Genomic DNA, 18,797 nt, shown 5'->3' with positions numbered 1-18,797 from the left:
TGCAACCAATAATTCCGTCGTCTCATTCGAGAAGAAAAAAAATGCTAGTTATGTTGAAGAAGGGGGGTCCTGGAGTCATTACATGGAACCACAAGAAGAAGACATTTCCTTCTCACCTACGATGACTCCCATGCTGATGTAGAGGAACACCACGCTGTTGGCGAAAATACTGATGAGGAAGCCCCCACTGACCAGCACGGCCCCGGTGATGGACGTCAACCTGGTTCCTACCTTGGCACAGGCCACCGAGGCGATGGGTGCTGATGGGTGACAGAAAAGGGAGGAAGCATGAAGAGACAAGCACATCCGCAAACACCTGGCAAACCAATTATGGCACTGGACAGAGGATTCTGTAACTATATTTTCATCTTTTCAAATGTCATGAGCTTTCATCTGTTGAGATGGTCGGTAATGTGGTGTGTTCTATCTGTATGCCTTTTTATATGACAGAACAATTTTCAGCACAGGGAACCACTGGAAACAAAATTTGGAATCGCCACTCCGTGAGGATGTTCATTCAGTTGTTTTCGTACAAGTCAGATCTCAGACACGACTCAAAACTAAAGTAATCTCAAATGGCAACGTTCTGGCTTTAAAAAACACTCAAGGAAATCAAGAAAAAATGCATTAGTCAGTAACGGTTACATTTTTACAACAAGTAAAATGGGATCACAATTCTGAGGGAAAAAAAGAAATCACCCTGTAAATTTCCATTGCCAAAACTATCACCTGCATCAAATCAGATCTGCTCATAAGTGTTCAGTTAAACAGCAGGAATCAAACCTAAGAGCCGTTGCACCAAGTGGACTGAGATGAATCATGGCTCCAGCACAAATTGAAACAAAGGAAAGGAATTGTAGGTTGTCTAGTGGGCTGTCTAAAATCTGTACAAAATACAAACAGCATGAGAAGGATGTTAAAGGCAAGCACAGCGGTACAGCATGGGTGTTAATGAAAGCGTCAAGACAGGAAAACAGAAAGCAATACGTCTTGAAAACAGAAAATGGAGAGCAAAACAAATGGGAGGAAAGTGGAGTCAGCATCTGTGACCAAACTGTAAAACAGCTTATGGAAAAGCTCAACAAAAGCCATCGTTAAGACTTAAGCAGGAAAAAACAAGGTTACATCGGGAAAGCCATCAGAACAGATGAATCACTAAACTGCATCGGACAAGGTGATGATGATGCTGGAATTTTTGTCCGCTGCTGTTCCAATAAGATTCATGAAGACCAATATCTGAAGGAAATATGCTGACATTACATTTTCAATACAGGCACAAGTTGACATTTTGGACATTTTTCTCGTCTGTCAACTCAAAGGACGTTTGGGGATAATGAAATAGATTTTCAAGATAATAATGCCTCTAGTCATAGAGCAGAAACTGCGATAACATTCCTTGAAGAAGGGCACGTAAGGTTAATGCCGCAAATAATCCGGATCGCAATCCGATTGAAAATCTTTGGTGGAAATTCAAGAAAATGGTCCATGAAGATGCTCCAACCTCCAAAGATGATGTAGCAAAACAATCAAAGAAAGGACTGTTTATTGCTCGTTAAGTCCATAACTTTTTTTTTGCTCCTCAGAATTGAGTGAGTCCAGTCGGTTTTCCTTCCGTTGCAAGAAGTACTGACTACCACATTTAAATTCTTGATTTCTTTTAGTGTTTCTTAAAGCCATACAATTGAATGAACATCATCCGAGACTGGTGATTCTATCATTTTTGACACTTAAATGGATATTTATTATAAACGCAGACAGACAGGATGAGTTTTGAGAAGATAGAGATGGAGAGAAAAGACAGAACCAAGGAAAAATGAACAAGACTGGAGCAGCACCCTGTGAGGAAGCGATACAGGAAAAGATGGTGTTGTCAAACCTCCAGAGAGACGCAAACTGGACATGATGGAACCGATCCAGCTGATGCTTTCTGCTGAGCCCCCAAACTCATCTTGGAATGCCAAAAAGAAGATCCCGAAGGTCTTCAGCGTTCCCATCACGAGGACGTTAACCTAAAAAAACAAAAACAAGATCACAGTCTGGTGCTGGACTGGATCAAAAGTTTTTTTTCAGCGCATTCCGCCATTCCATGTTGCGCCAATGTTTAGTTTCCAGATATACGTAAAAGCAGGAAGCATGATTCGTCTCCACGTTACCAGGAAACAATGCAGCACCACCATCCAGCCCCAGCCGCCATCTGGTGGCTCCTCATACTGGATCTCATTATCCTTGTCCTTCTTTGTGGAGATATCGTCCTTCCTGAAGAGCTTCATGGCTGCACTGTAAATCCGAGTAAACAAAACAATCAATATGCGCTGTGTAAAATGAACGATAGATGTGCAGCTAAGTTCACACCGTTGGAAAATTGATGCTTGATGTAGCTTTAGTTCGACTTATGTATTTTGACAGATGATGATGATGATGATGATGATGACTAAAGTGTGCATCCATGCATATGTGATACGAGGTCCAAAATAGCAAAAAGCAACTTGTGATGAGCAAACGTGGTCAAAAACTGTCAGTTCTGCCGAGTCATCATCCTTAAAGTTCACTGAATGCATTTTTTCCTGCTAAGAAGAGCCATAAAGTCCAAAGTTGCAAATCAATAATACCTGCCGTGGGACCTCTCACACAACCGATAAAGTGCCCGCAGCCGCCACCAGAGGAATTCTGCAGATCAGCAGCAGATGATCCCAGCAACTTGTTAATGGGTAAGCTATACATATAAACGCAATGCTGTCGACAGCGAGTCAGACATTTGCTCCAAATCCAAAGATCGCGGCGCCTACACATTACACGACGGCAAGAATGAACAACCAGGTCTTCCGCAGCAGACGATCTGGCGTCACAGCATCGTCTTCCCCACAATAAACGTCCCACGTGGACTGTCTGCTGGCTTTTTCTGCCTTGTTTTGCAGCTTGCTGAGTCCCACCCATTATGCCATAGGCCTGTCTTACTTACTCCCCACATCTGCCTTTCATCAGCCCTGTTGTTCAGCAGTTGCTTTTAGCCATATTGCGCAACAATGGCCTTTAAAAAAATAAATAAAAATAACACATAACCCAAAAAAAAAAAAAACAGGCCCTCAATTATGCAGCTTTTACTTGACGGTCATGGCACGTTGCCGCCTCAGTGAGGGATTTTTCTCTTAACACGTTTGACGTGTAACACAATAGTGCTGGAAGCCACAATGAACTGCGATGGTGCGAGCGAAAACCTCACAATGACCTTGGGATTGCATCTTTCACTCTGCAAAGACGTGTAACTAGAGTATCCCCTCGTACTGTAATATGAAACAGGATTTCAACAAGAAATTCCTGCTCCTCACATCCACTCTGCTGCTCTCAAGACTGCTAAATAATACAGATGATAAACTTAAGTCAACCCCCCGCCCCTAAAAAAATCACATTTTGTCTTCTTTGTTGGAATGACCTGACGGCAATACGTTAGTAGAAGGACGTGAAAGAAAATCAACTCTTTCTGAACACTTTGCCAGAGGAAAAACAAATGACAAGGTGTCAATCATGCATGTGCATTACCAGACATGGTGAACCCCCCTAAGCAGTTAGATAGGACTCCAGGAGCTTTTGCTTGAACTGTGGCGGAATATTCATCTCTCATTTGCCAGCAACTGGGCAGCAGTTACACAGACAGAAGTGGAGAGAAGGGACCTGGAAAGTGGCATTAAATCTGCAACTTTTCTGCTCGACGGGTTATTTTTATTTATTTTATGTGCCGTTTTGGGGGGTAAATTTGAACTTAAAGAGGCAATCGCCTGTAAGCAGGCACACTTGGGCTCTAAGGTGAAACGTTCATCAGTGTAAAAAAAACTATTTAAATATTTATGTAATATGTTTAACATTGAGGCGGCTCGGTGGCGCACTGGGTAGCACATCCGCCTCACAGTTAGGAGGGTGTGGGTTCAATTCCACCTCCGGCCCTCCCTGCGTGGAGTTTGCATGTTCTCCCCGGGCCCGCGTGGGTTTTCTCCGGGCACTCTGGTTTCCTCCCACATCCCAAAAACATGCTTGGTAGGCCAATTGAAGACTCCACATTGTCCCTAGGTGTGAGTGCGAGTGCTAATGGTTGTTTGTCTCTGTGTGCCCTGCGATTGGCTGGCAACCGGTTCAGGGTGTCCCCCGCCTACTGCCTGATGACGGCTGGGATAGGCTCCAGCACGCCCGCGACCCCCGTGAGGACTGAGCGGTTCGGAAAATGGATGGATGGATGTTTAACATTGTTACATTTATTTGTCAAAAAATGAGTTGATTAATTATAATTAAACAAATTATAAAAATATTTTTGCATGGTTTACATGTGTTTTTCCACCTGTCATATTTGTCTGTTTTCAAAATCAAATGTAGCCCTTGAGCACAAACATTTCCCCAACCCTGATGTACTTTGTAAACGTATACATATATTTGAGTTTTGGGAATGAATGACTCCAAATTTCATTGATCTCAATGGACAAATGGTCAAAAGTCAAGCAAATGGAAGTCATGGACTGCATTGTGTCGGAACTTGAAGGCAGCACTGTATCTTGGCGCCTGAATCAATAAGTGACTTGTACAAGAAAGCAAGACGTCTTTAGGCAGCAAACTCAGAGCGGATTAAAAGAGGAATGAATTGGACCAGTGTACCGCCGGGGAAATATTTGCCTCCCATGTGCTTTTCATAAGTTGTTCGCCGAGCATGCCTGAGTGCATGTTTGAGAATGTGCCAAGGGTCTGCGGGATCGGGGAATGGGGGTTTGCAATCGGCATCTCGCGGCGAGGGTTTAACAGCCTCGTGTTTGGGCACGTTTCCACCAGGACGTACAAAACGCCCACACGTTTCCTTTCGACACACCATTCCGTGATTGACAATCACTGGCCACAATATTAGGTACACAAACCAACCACTTTGGCAACAAGACCCTTAACACTCATAAAAATCAAACAAAATGTCATCGTTACAGTACAGATGATCAAAGTACATGTTATTGTGGAAAATGTGACGGGAACACAGTTCTCGGTACTGTTTCAAACTTCCCAGTAAATATCTTCCCCACTGTCCAATAAGAATGCGCATTTACATGAATTGGACTGTTGTTAATGTTTTGGGATTTCCCCAGCACCCTTCAAAGACCAACCAGTGTCTGTTTCTGCAGGAACCTGTCAAATATGATGGAAATGCAAACACTTGTCAGAAATGTTTGAAGCTCCCTCTTGAGCACTGTTCAACACACATTTATGGGATGGATAGTTTCACAGTTTCAAAATTGAAGGTATTAGCCCTACCACCATTTTCTTAGTCTTGATAAGGCCATTACATCTTGTGGTGAAGATGTGCTTTACTTTTATTCAAAAACACAAACTTTTCTTGAACATGACATTACGTCTGATGTTAGAGTAACAATTTGTCATCATTGACAAATTTTACTGCATGTTCTTCTCTTGTCTCACATTTTGCTGCAATGTAGCCTGTAACAAAACCAGCTCAGTGGCCTAGTAGTAGAGTGTCCGCCCTGAGACTGGAAGGTTGTGGGTTCAAACCCCGGCCAGGTCATACCAAAGACTATAAAAATGGGACCCATTGCCTCCCTGCTTGGCACTCAGCATCATGGGTTGGAATTGGGGGGTTAGATCACCAACTGATTCCCGAGCGCGGCACCGCTGCTGCTCACTGCTCCCCTCTCCCCCAGGGGATGGATCAAAATCACACGGGGATGGGTTAAATGCAGAGGACAAATTTCACCACACCCAGATGTGTGTGTGACGATCATTGGGACTTTAACTTTAAAAGCTATTTTAGTCATGCGGTGTCTTAGTCTTGAAGTTATATGTCAGACTGCTAAAGTATCAGTTTGTAAGTATCGGAGCTTTTTTTCCCCGCAATCCAAGTACAATATTGGCATCCCTAATTTTAAATTTGTGAAGAATAGTTGCTATCTTCTTTTGGGGTGTACGTAAGAGATTCCATTCACTAAGGTTGTTATAATCTTGCCTACAAAAACTGAATTCTCCCGGCATTTGTGATTTCATCAAAAAAATAAAAAATCAACTCAAATCAAATTTTTTCTGACCCGAGCCAATGGTGGCTGGATCAATCACAAAGCAACAATGTGCTTGGGGGCGAGGCATGTGGCTGCGACGAAAACAAGAAGCGCTGAGACCGGGTGAAACAAACACCACTGCACAAATGCATGGGCGCTGCAACTAATTCTGTTCTCACAGTTTCTTTTTGGAAGAGGTGCACCGAAAGGCGCTTTCAACCGGACACGAGGTCTGTGATCCTTTCATTTCTTGATTCGCATTTTCATTGCCGTAATTGGTCAAAATAAAAGTTTGGTAAGGCTGCACAAGTTGCCATATCGCCCAATCAGCTTGAAGTATTGTACTCAAATGTCCCTCCTTTCCTGAGCAGGTCACAGTGAAGCAGTCCCAGATTGAAACTGTGAAGAAGTCCGTTGAGTGGTTTATGTATCAATCTGGCTCTTGCCAAAAAGATTTTAAAAAGTTTTCCTCTAAAGCATGTGTACTGAAAAAGTAGTGCAAAGAATGCCTGTCTTATGTTATGATAAAAATTGTTTAACTTGTTAGTTTGTCTTTCTTGTCTTATTAAAGGTTGGCCCATCAGTGTATGTCAATTAAATGTCATATTCCACATTTTGGAAATAACACCACTGCATAAATGAGCACATTGTCAATTTTGATGTACCTATTAAGATTGTGAAGCTGTAATTTGTGTCCACACAGGTGCTATTAAAAAGCGTGGGAGGTTTGGACTCATTTAACCCAAACCACGGCTCACATTACAGGGTGACGCTCTCTCTGTTCTAGATATGACTTCCAAAAGCGGACGGTACCATTTCTTAAGCCAGGCGTCTCGCCGGCCTGAAACGTTAACCCAAGCCTCAAATTGGAAGTGGACACACTGCCTCAGTATTAAACTTGCTCAGCTGTTTTTCTAACCCTTCTCATATGGTCCCAGCCACGCTTTACCATAAAGTCATGACCCACTTTTTGGACTACTCAAATCTAGCAAGCATGTCTTGTTTTTAGACACAAATAAAGAGACTGTACCAAAAGATCATTTCAAAGCCCATTGTCAAACATCCTATTGGGTTTTGTTTTTTCTTACCGGCAATACTAAAGGGTCAATGTGATCCACTCTTTGTTTTAATGTTTAAAAAATATATATATTCCTTGCATGTAGATGTTATTCTGACATGAATATTGGACAAGCTCCCACACATTGTTTTTAACTAATTTAACTGCAAGCAATGAATATGCAAATTGAAAGCTTGCTGACAGGGTGGACTATGACAGGATGGACATTTTGGCTAATGTTAACATTTAATGTGCACATTTTGAACCTCCACAGACTGGGTACTGGTTAACAAAAATGTTTTGCATTTCCAAGAGACAGAGTGGACATGTTTAACTTGACAACGTCCAACCACACGTAAAAAAAAAGACAATTATGTAAAATGTGTAAATATTCGGTCTGCATTGACGAAAGACAAAAACGCTGCTAGTAATGTCAGTGAAGACATTGTAAGATGTCTTTAAGTGGCAGCGACTCAAACATGGCAAGTGCAAGATGCTCAATATGATCATGAAAATAGCAAATCCATAGTCAAAACAATTTGATTTTAACAAGTAACTTTTTATGTAATTTATTTTATTTCAGTCAAGAGGTGTGTAGGACATCAGCATATGTATAATACATTATTTTTCTTAAAACGGTAAAAAAAAGAAGGAAACATATTTTAAGGAACTCATTGTACTGGTATGTTTTAAGAGTAAAGGTTTTGTTATTCTGCAACATTTTCATGATGAATGAATGATATTGATGAGGACACCAAAGGCACTTTTCATCATTTTGACCAATACAGTCTCATCTTCTTTACTGGTGCAGACGTTAAATTCGGTTTTTGACACCCTGGAGGAAAAAGGAAAAAACTCCCATCGTTTCATTATAAGTTGAACTCTAACCCAAACTGTCTTTTAGCTTGAACCCATATACCCTGTCTTGCGTTAGCGTACACAAACCAATCTGTTTTTTGTTATTCCAGCTGTAAGCAGGGTTATGGCAAAGCAAACAATAATGGGCCGATTTGCATGGACCATTATGAGCTAAGAAAAAAGGCTCCAATCAAAATCTAGAAACAAAGAAACTAGATACAGTACTGGGATCTAACAGATATTAATGTTTTCACGTTAATTTCTGTTAGCTTCCAGTACTGTATCTAGTTTCACTAGACTACGAGACAACTACACAACAAAACGAGTTCCTGGGCTGTTTGGTCTGAAAGAGGCTATTGTGGGGAATGTGATGCAACACTCCCTCCCTCCTACTGCACTGGCGCAAACAGGTGGGCTCCACCCAAACGGCTAATATTGGTCTACATCGTAGTCCAAAAACGCCATTGCAGTGAAACGTGGGTCATCGTGGAGCCTCCAACTAGCGGGTGTTGAAAACTACATCAATCGAAACAACACTGTTTGAAGCAAACTTAGCGCTCAGGGCACACAAAAAGAACATTACTCGCTAAAATTAAACAGCACACAAGCAGATGAGCCAAACAGTTGTTTTGTCTCATCTTGTTTGTTTATGTTCCATTATTAGCCACGCTGCAAGATGACACTTTCTCCTCTCAGCACAATGTTGCATTTGCTGTCAAATGCTAAAATTGATACCAACCTCAATTTTGCGGTCAGCTTGCTCTGTCCAAACTGGTATTAATTTGTGATAGGATAAACATATATTCCGTATATCTCCTGGAATTTTCTGATAAGAGTTTAAATGATACATTCCAAGACTACTACAATATGACACTACACAAGTGCTGCACTGAAAAACGCTGACACGTTGCTACTACACTACAGCAATACTGCAACTACTAGGGTAAAGCAATAAATACCACACCGCTACCGTCATACTTGCTGAATGAAAAAAAAGAAAAAGAAAAATACATCTCAAATGCATCAGTGGGGAAATCAGCGGCTTCAAAATAGATTAATGGGACCCATTTTAATATATTTTTCTGTATATAACCTGTGCAATAGGTGGAAAAAATAATGCTATAAAAATGCTTCATTTCACATATTTGCAACATTTTTCAAAGTAATAAATCTTATTTATTGATATGTGAAACGTGATTTGCAAAAACTATTGATTGTACTGGGAAGCAATGGGTTTATGAATGCGAGACAAACAATATTTATTGTTATTCTTTCTGTTTCTGACACTGGGATCATTAAATGTACCCTGGGTGACCAAAGAAACTGCTGTTCTGAGGCCAAATTTCAGCAACTAAAGGGCTTCTTCATTCAATTTCTTGTGCATTTGATTGGCCTCAAACCTTCTGCAAATAGTCCCTGCTCCTTTCCAATCACTTTCAGTCTGACTCACAATGATAAAAAAATCAATCAACAGCAGTGGGACAACAACAGGAAGTAGAAACCTGTCAAACTCTGACCGATGACCTTGCTAAGTGATTTGACATGTTTACTGACCAACCTCCAAATTCTGCCATTTTGAGAAAGTTACAAAAAAGGACCTAAATCACTAAAACTAGAAAATCAATTAAAACCAAACAAGAGTGCTTATAAAAACAAGCTGAAACTCTATTTTACATTCTTCTTCAAACTTGATTTTTTTTTATAATCAAAATGAAGTAAAATGAAGAATCCAAAGATAATCCTGGCACTTATCGGCTTTTTTGACAGCAACACATTAAGCTTGTTTCACACATGTAAGCACAACAGCTACTGCAGATTGTATGCTATTTTTTTTTTACCCGCTGTAAAAGAGTCGGTGTCATAAATTGATGCTTTTTTGGGGATTCTCTCAGGACTGCAACTCAAAACACAAAAACACACTCCAATGTTATCACTATACTCAACTACAACACATTATGATACAACTACACACTACAAACAGTAGCAGTCCACAACATGACTACACTATGACTCAATTAAACTACACTGCAATACAACAATACTTCACACCAACTCCATCACTACAATACAACTAAACATTACAGCACAACCACAATATGGCACTAAGAAACACTATGACACTTTTACACTACAACAGTACTGCAGTATTACACAATAGTACTACACGACAAGAATATGACACCATACCACCACTACACTATAAATTGAAAACACACACTTACGTACCCTGCCGACAAAAATAGGGCCCCGCCACTACCACAATACACTATTAGACTACTAGCCACCGACACTACAGGTACCAGTACGCTATGAAAGTACACGGCACTCCTACACTTTGACACAACCGAGAGTTTTTAGAAATATGTTGACTTTGAAGGAGACAAAACAAGCATGAGCAAAGAGTTGTTGTATTTTTTTGACAATGAGGAGGTTGAATTCCTCTCATTTGCACTCACAATTCTTTACATGGGAACTCCCACCATGCATCAGTCGCACTGTACCATTGCATCTTGTTGCATCCCTTTCCTCACTACTTTCCCACTCCAACACGTAAATAAAATCCAAATCTTACGTGATGTTACTCTTTTCATAGGAAGTTTTAATACTGTTGTTATTGCTCCCCATCTGTCTCTTTCCAGGACTGTTCAATAAATAAATATTTTGTCTGAAACCATAACACCTGAGGGAAAATGTCAAACCCCCTGCGGCACACCAAAACTGCTGCGGTATGAAAAGACATCACCAACTAAACAAACAGGACCGTTTTTCTTAAATGACAAAAAACACAAATATTTGGATTCACCTGTTTTGTTGGTTTGCTTTGGAACGAAGGTCACAAGTCATCGTCTACGCGTAACATTCTCAGCTCGAGCGCTTCAAACTTGACACCTGCAACAAGACGATGAAGCATGTTTGTCGTAACCAAATATGAGTATATACATAATAATATAGTTTGACTAGCTGCATGTTTAAATGATAACAGGTCAAATTGATTGTTGAATTTTTAATGCTATAAAAAGGCAATGGGTCAATTTGACACCAAAAGGGTTTAAGCCTCCACGTTTAATAGCCTAAGATGTTAAAGGGTCAATTTGACCCGCTGCCTATTTAACACTGGTTTAGTGTTTAAGAGGTCAAATTAACACACATTTTAACATGCTAAAAAATATTAATACATCAGTTTGACTCAAAGCATGTTTAACACCAGAAAATCTTAAAGGGTAAATTTTTTTGTACAGAAGTCGAAACCTACCAGAGTCAAATTCTGTGTTTGCATGCACAAACCAAACTTGGCGAATAAAGACGATTGATTTTCTTACCACGTGTGTCAAATAAACCAAAGATAATAGGTCAAATTGACCTTATGCATGTTTACACCAAAAATATGTTAATGGGCCAATCTGACCCGCTGCCAAAACATTTTAATGGTTACATTTTACCCATTGCATGTTAAAAACAAAAGTGGTAATGAGTCAGTTTTACTTGCTACATGTGTAACAATTATAAAAACTAGTGGGGACAAAGCGGTACAGAAAATGGATGGATGGATGGATGGATGGATATGTTAGAACGGGCCTCTTTGGCACATGTGATTAGCTATCTCAAGTTTAGATAGATATACTATAAACATTGTTGGTGGGTTTGGGGGACTTTTGGAAGACATTTTCATCTATTTCAATGGAGAAAGTTGTTTTGAGGTAGACTTCGAGTAATTTCAGTGATGGCCTCGGCACAAAATAAATTCGTTAGGCACAAAATAAATTCGTTAGGCACCACTCGCTGCACGTTTCTGCAGCCTTGCAGTGCATTGCAAAGCAGACATTAATGTCCTGAGGAATGGAGAGTTTGACACTCTGTAGTAAACGCTGAATTTGAGCGCTTTACACAAGACTTATTGTCGCATGTTTAAGGGGGTCTTACCTCGTGTAGTTGCTGCCAGTTGTTATCTCTGGAGCGCAGCCGGATTGCATGGCGGTGGCGTCGGTGCGGTGCGGTGCCCCCTACTCACAGCCGTCCTCTTCCTCACAGCAGACGCAGAGTGACACTTAAACGGCGCGTGTCATCGTCATCTGCAGGCCATCTGTGAGGAGAACCAACGTGGGTGAGAAAGGGGAGAGGGACACACTTTTAAAGCCATAAATAACTTATTTTTAGCAATGCCAGACCAGGACCACTTTATTGCTGCGTAAACTTTGAGAGAAAGGTTGCCCAAACCTGCAAGGCGCGTCATTGGAGGCTCTTCTCCTTCAGCCATAACTTTGCACTTAGGAGGAGGGGGTGGGGGGCGTGGGGAGCAAGGGTTGGGGGCTCCGACTCTGCCCGGGATCTTGCTTGCACCTCTACACGCGGCGGCTGCGTCCCTTCTGCATCCTCTCACCTTCTGTTCCAAGGCGTCTGCGAGCTCGCAAGTCAACCAGAGGGGATAGAAGGAGGGTGGGGGCGCTTTAGCTGCGCCGGGTCACGTGATGGAGATGCCAAGACATCAGAATGGGTCTCATGGTCGCATTTTAAACCAGAAAACTTTCCATAATTATTATTAACACCATTGAGGTTTGTGGAAAATAAATTAATAAAATACACTTAGTAGTACAGTCATTTGTATTCAGTACAAAATGATTTTGGGTGGCGTCTGACCTCAACTGCATAGACCTTGAGACCACCGACAGGTCGCTCGGGGAATAGCAGGCACCATTTTTAAAAAATAAAATAAAATGCACAATAATTTCATCCCCCAAAAGTTTTGAGAAGCACTGGCCCAAAGCCTCTTTGAAAGGATGTTCATTTTCTGACAAACTGGTTCTTGCAGTACATCGAGTTAAACACTTCCAAACAACAGTCGTATGTGAAAATCTCAAATTACTTAAGAAATGTATATACATACATACACACACAAGATATTCACAATATACTTATATATTGTGTATATCTTTTTAACTATGATAAGCACACACAGACTGCACTTTCAGTATTCCTAAGTTCCTAAAATGACTCAACAGATGACACACATCATCAAGTTTATTTTGAAAGTATATGCATCTTTGTTCATAGATGCAGCTTTTGTACATATCCTTAAACAATTACAGACTGACACACTTGGTCAAAGACAAACATGATTGGGACACAAACATTGCAGTATTTTCTGTACATCTCAAATTGCTTTCAGGAGGAAATCTTGTGAACGGCAACTGTGACACTGCCATGACTCCTCACCAAAATGTTGCTGAAAATCATAGAGGGAGAAACCACAATGCTTTATTTATTTTTTAATTGTTCTGGTAACACATAAAATAAAGAATGTGGACATTAAAGCTTTAGTCTAAATGTGTTATTTCCTAAAGGACCACCAAAGGAATGAAACAAAATAAAAATGGAAACACTGATCAAAATTCTGCTCTTGGGGCAACACAAATGTTATTGATTCATTATTATATTAAAAAAAACACAGAAGCTGACTTTCCAAAATAGCAAACGTCACTGGAAGTTCAGGGAGCTCCCGCTAGGTGGCAGCATAGCCACACAAACTAAATTCAAACAAATATTGACGTTGTTATTCTGCCCCATTCTGTAAAATGTAATATTCAATCTTTTGTGTAATTTAATTCAGACAGATTAACAAAGTTGGGGTCAGCGGCACTCACCCAGAGTCAGACTCCAGGCACACGGTGGGCGTGTCCGTGGGGTCTCTTGTCAGAGCAGCGGCCTGTTTGGCCAAAACGGACACCACACCCCCATGCTCATCCGACAGCGATCCACGGCCTGTTTGGAGGTTAAGGAACAACGACAAATGTCACCAACACACATCAGACAGCATTAAAGCTTACACATATCACAAAAATGCCCTCATACTTATTAAACATGTGTGACAATGACAATAAAGATCTATTCTATTCTAAAGGATGTTTTCCCTTCGCCTACATACTGAAACTGTTTCACATACTTTCAATCTTCATATTAATTGAAACTACTCAATTTAGTTCACTCTCAAATACAACTAAAATACTCTATGCTAACACACTAATAAATTATTCTCAAATTACTCAATTTAGTTCACTCATACACAACTAAAATACTCTCACACGAGCGCGCACACAAAGACACACTACTGATTTTTTTTTCCCCCTGCAGGAATTAGAAAGTTGCCAATTTTAGTGAATAATGTTTATTTTGCGTGCGGTAGAGAATTTCAATTTTGCTGGCAATTCAGAGAGGGTGCGTGGGTAAATGGTGAGCTGGAGCCGAAAAAAATCGGGAAGATCTTAAACCAATTTTAGAACTCAACCAGGAAAAGTTGTCTAAACATGAAAGTTGACTTACATGCCAGGTTGTGTCCTTGCTCGTCCGTACAAAGAACCCCGACCACTGCTGGATTCTTCATGCTGCGAACCAAGCGACGAAAGAGGGAACAAATCGAAATGTTCTTGCGTAAACACTAGACATACAAAATCAAACAATGACTAATGATCTCTTACGTGTCGTCAAGATGTTGTTCCAATGTCGACTCCATCCGCAATAAGGCTATGAAAAGGAATGTTGACCAGAATGAGAACCCTTGTTGGTGTTGTGATGCTTTTCCGGTATTGAATCAGCTGACTCTACACGTGATCACAGCTACGACTCGCCACAAGGGCCTAAAAGTAAGAAACGCGTTTTGGCAAACGGCGGACAAAATTAATCTCATGTTTGGAAGTGTAAGGGTTACTATTCTTTTAAATACAAGACATACATTATACAAATATGAGAGTGGCAAAAGTACTTACACTCGTCACTAAAGTATAAGTACATAAATAAATGGTAAAAGCACAAGAATTGATTTTGACTCCCTTAAAGGTGAAAAGGTACAAATATTTCCCTATAAAAGTAGAAAGTATCAAAAAATACTCTCATTTATCACCAATCTCTTTATTCGTGGTATTTGGGCTTTGTCTAGTGGTATGCAAAATAATCATTTAATTAAAAAATACATTTAAAAGATGAATACAGTCAAACATCAGCTGTGAACACAACCTGCTTAAACACTTTTTGAAATAAATTCAGTTCTATACATTTTTTACTTTTTTGATATGGAGCATTTTATAATTCAGTTATATTTGTTTTTAAAGTACAACACATCTATTTTTAATGTTTAACAATTTGTTTGTTTGTTTGTTTGTTTGTTTGTTTGTTTGTTTGTTTGTTTGTTTGTTTGTTTGTTTCATGTTGGTTATGATACTGTATTTTAAAGATTTGGAAGTTTCTTGGGGGGGCTAGATGGGCATTATTCGGTGCAAAGTTTGAGCACCACTGTTCTAAGACATCAGCATGAAACTATTGCTCACATGAGGCCTCGCATTGATCATATGGTATTGCCTTAATGTGATGGGCATAAACCGAGAGCGTTTTATTTGTATAGTGTAATGTTGATTGATTTTGAGGGCGAGTCAGCCTTAAGACCCCGCTCTTCCTCAGTGGCGGCGCTGCTGACGGGGCAAAAATGACTCGATATGATTATGTGGCTGGTACATTGAAGGAATCCATCAACGGCACTGCGGCAGGCTCGCATCCTAATAATACTCACAAAAGCTATACACTCAATCAAAAGGTGACACACACACACACAAACACACACACAAACTCACTTCATCAATGACATAGCGTTGTTTATCTGGCCACATCTCAACAACATTAGATCATTCAAAAGAGTCAAACCCCAAGTGTAGATCTGACCCATAGTTTTGTGATTTCCCCTGGCTCAAAGGTATTTGAACAACTAACCTTTTTTGATCAATTACATCTTGGAGGTACAATCACAGTGCTGCACAATTTACAATCTGACACTTTCCTGGTGGTGTGCCATTGAAGTCAAACATACATTTGATAAGTTTTGCTTTATTTGCTCAACTAAATAGCATCACGACCAAAACAAAATCAGTGAGGAAAATTCTCCAAAATGTTGACCACTCATGGAACAAATTTCAACACACTGAACAATTGATAGTCAGATTATTTTACCTATTTTTTTAATTAAATTTTTGTTTTAATAAAAATGAACACAATAAGTATCTAAATGAGTTTTATTCAAATAAATGGCTAAAGAATGTGATTACAAAAGTGTCCACACCCTTACAAATGGGCTGTGGCTGTGTTTAGAATTAATCAATTACATTCAAACTTAAGTTAGAATGGAGTCGCACATGCCTGTCTCAATTTAACAAGTCTCTCACAGAAATAGATGTTTGGAAAAACTCAAAAACAGAGGAACCTCCGTCCGTCAATGCGTGGATTCCTGTCTGTGAGCATCTGATGAGGTGGCCGTGGGGGTACCTCACACACTGAGTGGGCGGGAGGTAAGCTGAGGTGAGGTGAGGGAGCCCGAGTGGATAAAGAGAGGAGCCGGGAGACGCACCCAAGTGACTGCTGGAAAGCTTCATAAGAGGATCCATTTCATCATGAGCTTCCAAGTGGTGCTGCTGTCCTTTCTCCTGGCATCTGTGAGCTGGTCCAAAGGAGCTGTCATCACAGGAGTGAGTTATTTATATATATATGGTATATGTGCATATATTTTCCATTTAATTTCCTTTTGAAAGTCGTTTTTGGATAATTGTAATAATTCAAACGATAACAATGAAATATATTCTTGGGTAATATTTATCAAACATTTGTTACCTCCAAAAGAATGTCTCGGAACAAAGTTTCTTGATTTGAAACATGTTTGCTGTAGATGGTAATTTCAGTTTTGCAGCATATGGGGGATTTTTCTAATTGTCTAATATCGGGAAAAGAAAAGCAAATGCACCTTATTTACTGCAGCTTACTGGGTCACTTAAAGCACTCTTCTTCATTTGTCTCTGCATGACTGTATTATACTGCCGCCCTAGTGGCAAAGTTGCACATACCTGCAGGGGCAGCGATGAATTATTCATCATCTACAAACTAATCTAATCTGTTTACCTTCTCTTACATTTTCATATAGTACATATAATACTATAGAGTTAACGTATGTCTCTATTTCTTTTCTTTTTTTGCAATGAATGTTGAAGGAAGCCAGAGTAACCATTGCTCGCCATACTAACCATGAATCCACCCGAATTAGTGAATTATTGGGTACATTTGTCAAGCAATCCTGGTTTCATTTCCATTGACAGGTATATGCTGTGCTGCATTGGTGCAAATTTGTCAATATTAATAACGCGAAGCCACCCTGCAAATAAAGTTGATCCATTCCAATTTATTTGATCCGCTTCAATACAAATAGATCATGTGCCATGTGCCAATGCAATAGATGCCTAAAAGCACAGTCACACGTCTTGTTCTATTAAATGAAAAGTGATTACGCATGACAGCGTGGAGACCACATCCTCATCTTCCTTCACGTCCACCGGAGGTAAGGATATCCTGGCTAGAGTTAATAGCCGCTTGTAAATAGATCAGAGCGATGAAACCATACAAAATGCGCGTGGGTGCAATTCAACTAAAGCATCTTACATCATAGGTCAGGGAGAGCAGTCCGTTTGGCATTTTCCTCTTGTCACAACCCAGTTCTATAAACAGGGGTGCACATAAAAAAAGGCAGGATGCAAGAATCCTAGCCTTAGAACTGTGCTTTCAGTAGAAAAGGATAACCTAAATTAGGATGGCTGCCCTCTGGATTCAGCCGTGAGGGGCCTTATAGGTAAAGCGCAAAATACGTTATTAGCATCTGCGGTGTGACTGAGTTGTGTCTCCCTCCAGGCTTGTGAGCGAGACATGCAATGTGGCCTGGGTCTGTGCTGTGCCGTCAGTCTGTGGTTGAGGGGCCTGAGGATGTGCATCCCGAGGGGTACCGAAGGCGATCTATGCCACCCGCTGAGCCACAAGGTGGGACACGCAGACAGTCATGTCATGTAAGGAAGGTATTTATTGAGCGCTGTGGCCTACATCATTCAGACAGCAACGTCAGGTATTTACGGTCAGGGGTATGAAAAATATGGGCTGTAACTCTAGCTAGTCTATTTGGGATAGGCCAAAAGTTAAGCTCAAAGCTATTCATACCCCGGCCCAGGGGTATGGAGAATTTCGGGCCTCACTGTATAGCGTATGTATGTATACTGTATACAGATTATTCAATCAATTTGAAAAAGAAACTTGCATATATTTTTTCCATTTTGTAAATTACACTGCTCCATATTTTTTTTGCATTTTTTTAATCAGATGATTCTGAATCTGCCCTCTTTTTTCTCACATCGGATTTTTATCACCGTCGTATATCTTTTTTTTTTTTTAAGTCAATGAAAACATAAGGCGAGCAGACAAATTATAATGCTTTTCTTCTCACATTTTATCTCTTGGATTCATTTTTGCACTCAAGCAGGTGCCCTTTTTTGGTAAAAGGCAGCACCACACGTGCCCCTGCCTCCCCCACTTGGTGTGCACCCGCTACGCCGGAAGCAAGTACAGATGCACAGAAGACTACAAGAACATAGACTTTCAATAAAAGGGCCAGAGGATCCCTTTCAAGACTTTTGGGGACGAAAAACACATCCTGGCGACTCTTTACGTATATACTAGCAGTGTTGGGCAAAGTACCACCTGTCTGTCCATTTTGCAAATGTAAATGGTATTGATGTCAGTTGCACAATACATTTGAATTGTCTTGATTGTAGTCATGCACTTCATGCCTCAAGGAGCCATAGAAGCCACGTCAGACACATTCAAGGTTTTGTGACTCATTAAAGTATTTGTTGTACTGTATGTTGCTAATTTATCACAGGACTGTACACTGATCTTGCCAATAAAAGATGAAACGACATACCAGTCCTCGCTGTATTACATCATTTGAAGGCAAAAACAGTTGTTCTTCCTTTTGATGGCCAACATTTATCAAGCATTCCATT

General features: G+C 40.4%; 3 protein-coding genes across 6 annotated transcripts in view; 1 reads left to right on the top strand and 2 right to left on the bottom strand.

Moving 5' to 3' along the window:
- Nucleotides 1-12,022, bottom strand: part of slc16a4 (solute carrier family 16 member 4) — a 21,607-nt gene extending 9,585 nt beyond the window's left edge. The window contains exons 1-5 of one of the 2 annotated variants that reach the window (XM_037276780.1): nt 11,869-12,022; nt 10,751-10,836; nt 2,154-2,277; nt 1,877-2,009; nt 117-260 (exon numbers count right to left, since the gene is read on the bottom strand). In XM_037276780.1, coding sequence (XP_037132675.1) covers nt 117-260; nt 1,877-2,009; nt 2,154-2,277; nt 10,751-10,791 — 442 coding nt within the window. In that variant the 5' untranslated portion in view covers nt 10,792-10,836; nt 11,869-12,022. Of the gene's footprint in view, nt 1-116; nt 261-1,876; nt 2,010-2,153; nt 2,278-2,609; nt 2,932-10,750; nt 10,837-11,868 lie in introns of those variants that run through there. The other variant, XM_037276784.1, reaches the window with a different exon arrangement.
- Nucleotides 6,205-18,717, top strand: prok1 (prokineticin 1). Of its 3 annotated transcripts, XM_037276805.1 has the most exons (6): nt 6,205-6,262; nt 11,977-12,049; nt 15,170-15,526; nt 16,151-16,448; nt 17,656-17,781; nt 18,275-18,717. In XM_037276805.1, the coding sequence occupies exons 4-6, from the start codon at nt 16,374-16,376 to the stop codon at nt 18,395-18,397; spliced, it is 324 nt and encodes a 107-aa protein (XP_037132700.1). In that variant the 5' UTR covers nt 6,205-6,262; nt 11,977-12,049; nt 15,170-15,526; nt 16,151-16,373; the 3' UTR covers nt 18,398-18,717. The 3 variants fall into 3 exon arrangements, with proteins under 3 accessions (XP_037132700.1, XP_037132693.1, XP_037132707.1); XM_037276798.1 differs by having other exon boundaries at nt 15,170-16,448; XM_037276812.1 differs by having other exon boundaries at nt 6,219-6,262; nt 11,980-12,049; nt 15,170-16,448.
- Nucleotides 12,946-14,557, bottom strand: lamtor5 (late endosomal/lysosomal adaptor, MAPK and MTOR activator 5). The gene is made up of 4 exons (XM_037276823.1): nt 14,418-14,557; nt 14,263-14,324; nt 13,587-13,704; nt 12,946-13,168 (listed from the first exon to the last, which is right to left on the bottom strand). The coding sequence occupies exons 1-4, from the start codon at nt 14,450-14,452 to the stop codon at nt 13,108-13,110; spliced, it is 276 nt and encodes a 91-aa protein (XP_037132718.1). The 5' UTR covers nt 14,453-14,557; the 3' UTR covers nt 12,946-13,107.
- Nucleotides 18,718-18,797: the final 80 nt, after the last annotated feature.

This window comes from Syngnathus acus, chromosome 2, assembly GCF_901709675.1.
Source record: "Syngnathus acus chromosome 2, fSynAcu1.2, whole genome shotgun sequence".
In the NCBI taxonomy this organism is placed as follows: Eukaryota; Metazoa; Chordata; class Actinopteri; order Syngnathiformes; family Syngnathidae; genus Syngnathus; species Syngnathus acus.
The sequence above is the reverse complement of the archived record's forward strand: the minus strand, read 5'-3'. Positions and strand labels throughout refer to the sequence as shown.

Bases quoted from the DNA above. Each gene is read 5' to 3' on its own strand.
- lamtor5 (XM_037276823.1), bottom strand. From the start codon at position 14,452: ATGGAGTCGACATTGGAACAACATCTTGACGACAC. The intron at 13,705-14,262 runs GTAAGTCAACTT...ACCTCCAAACAG, and splicing joins GCAAGGACACAACCTGGCAT to GCCGTGGATCGCTGTCGGAT. The intron at 13,169-13,586 runs GTGAGTGCCGCT...TATGATTTTCAG, and splicing joins TGCCTGGAGTCTGACTCTGG to CAACATTTTGGTGAGGAGTC.
- prok1 (XM_037276805.1), top strand. From the start codon at position 16,374: ATGAGCTTCCAAGTGGTGCTGCTGTCCTTTCTCCTGGCATCTGTGAGC. The intron at 16,449-17,655 runs GTGAGTTATTTA...GTCTCCCTCCAG, and splicing joins AAGGAGCTGTCATCACAGGA to GCTTGTGAGCGAGACATGCA. The intron at 17,782-18,274 runs GTGGGACACGCA...GCACTCAAGCAG, and splicing joins GCCACCCGCTGAGCCACAAG to GTGCCCTTTTTTGGTAAAAG.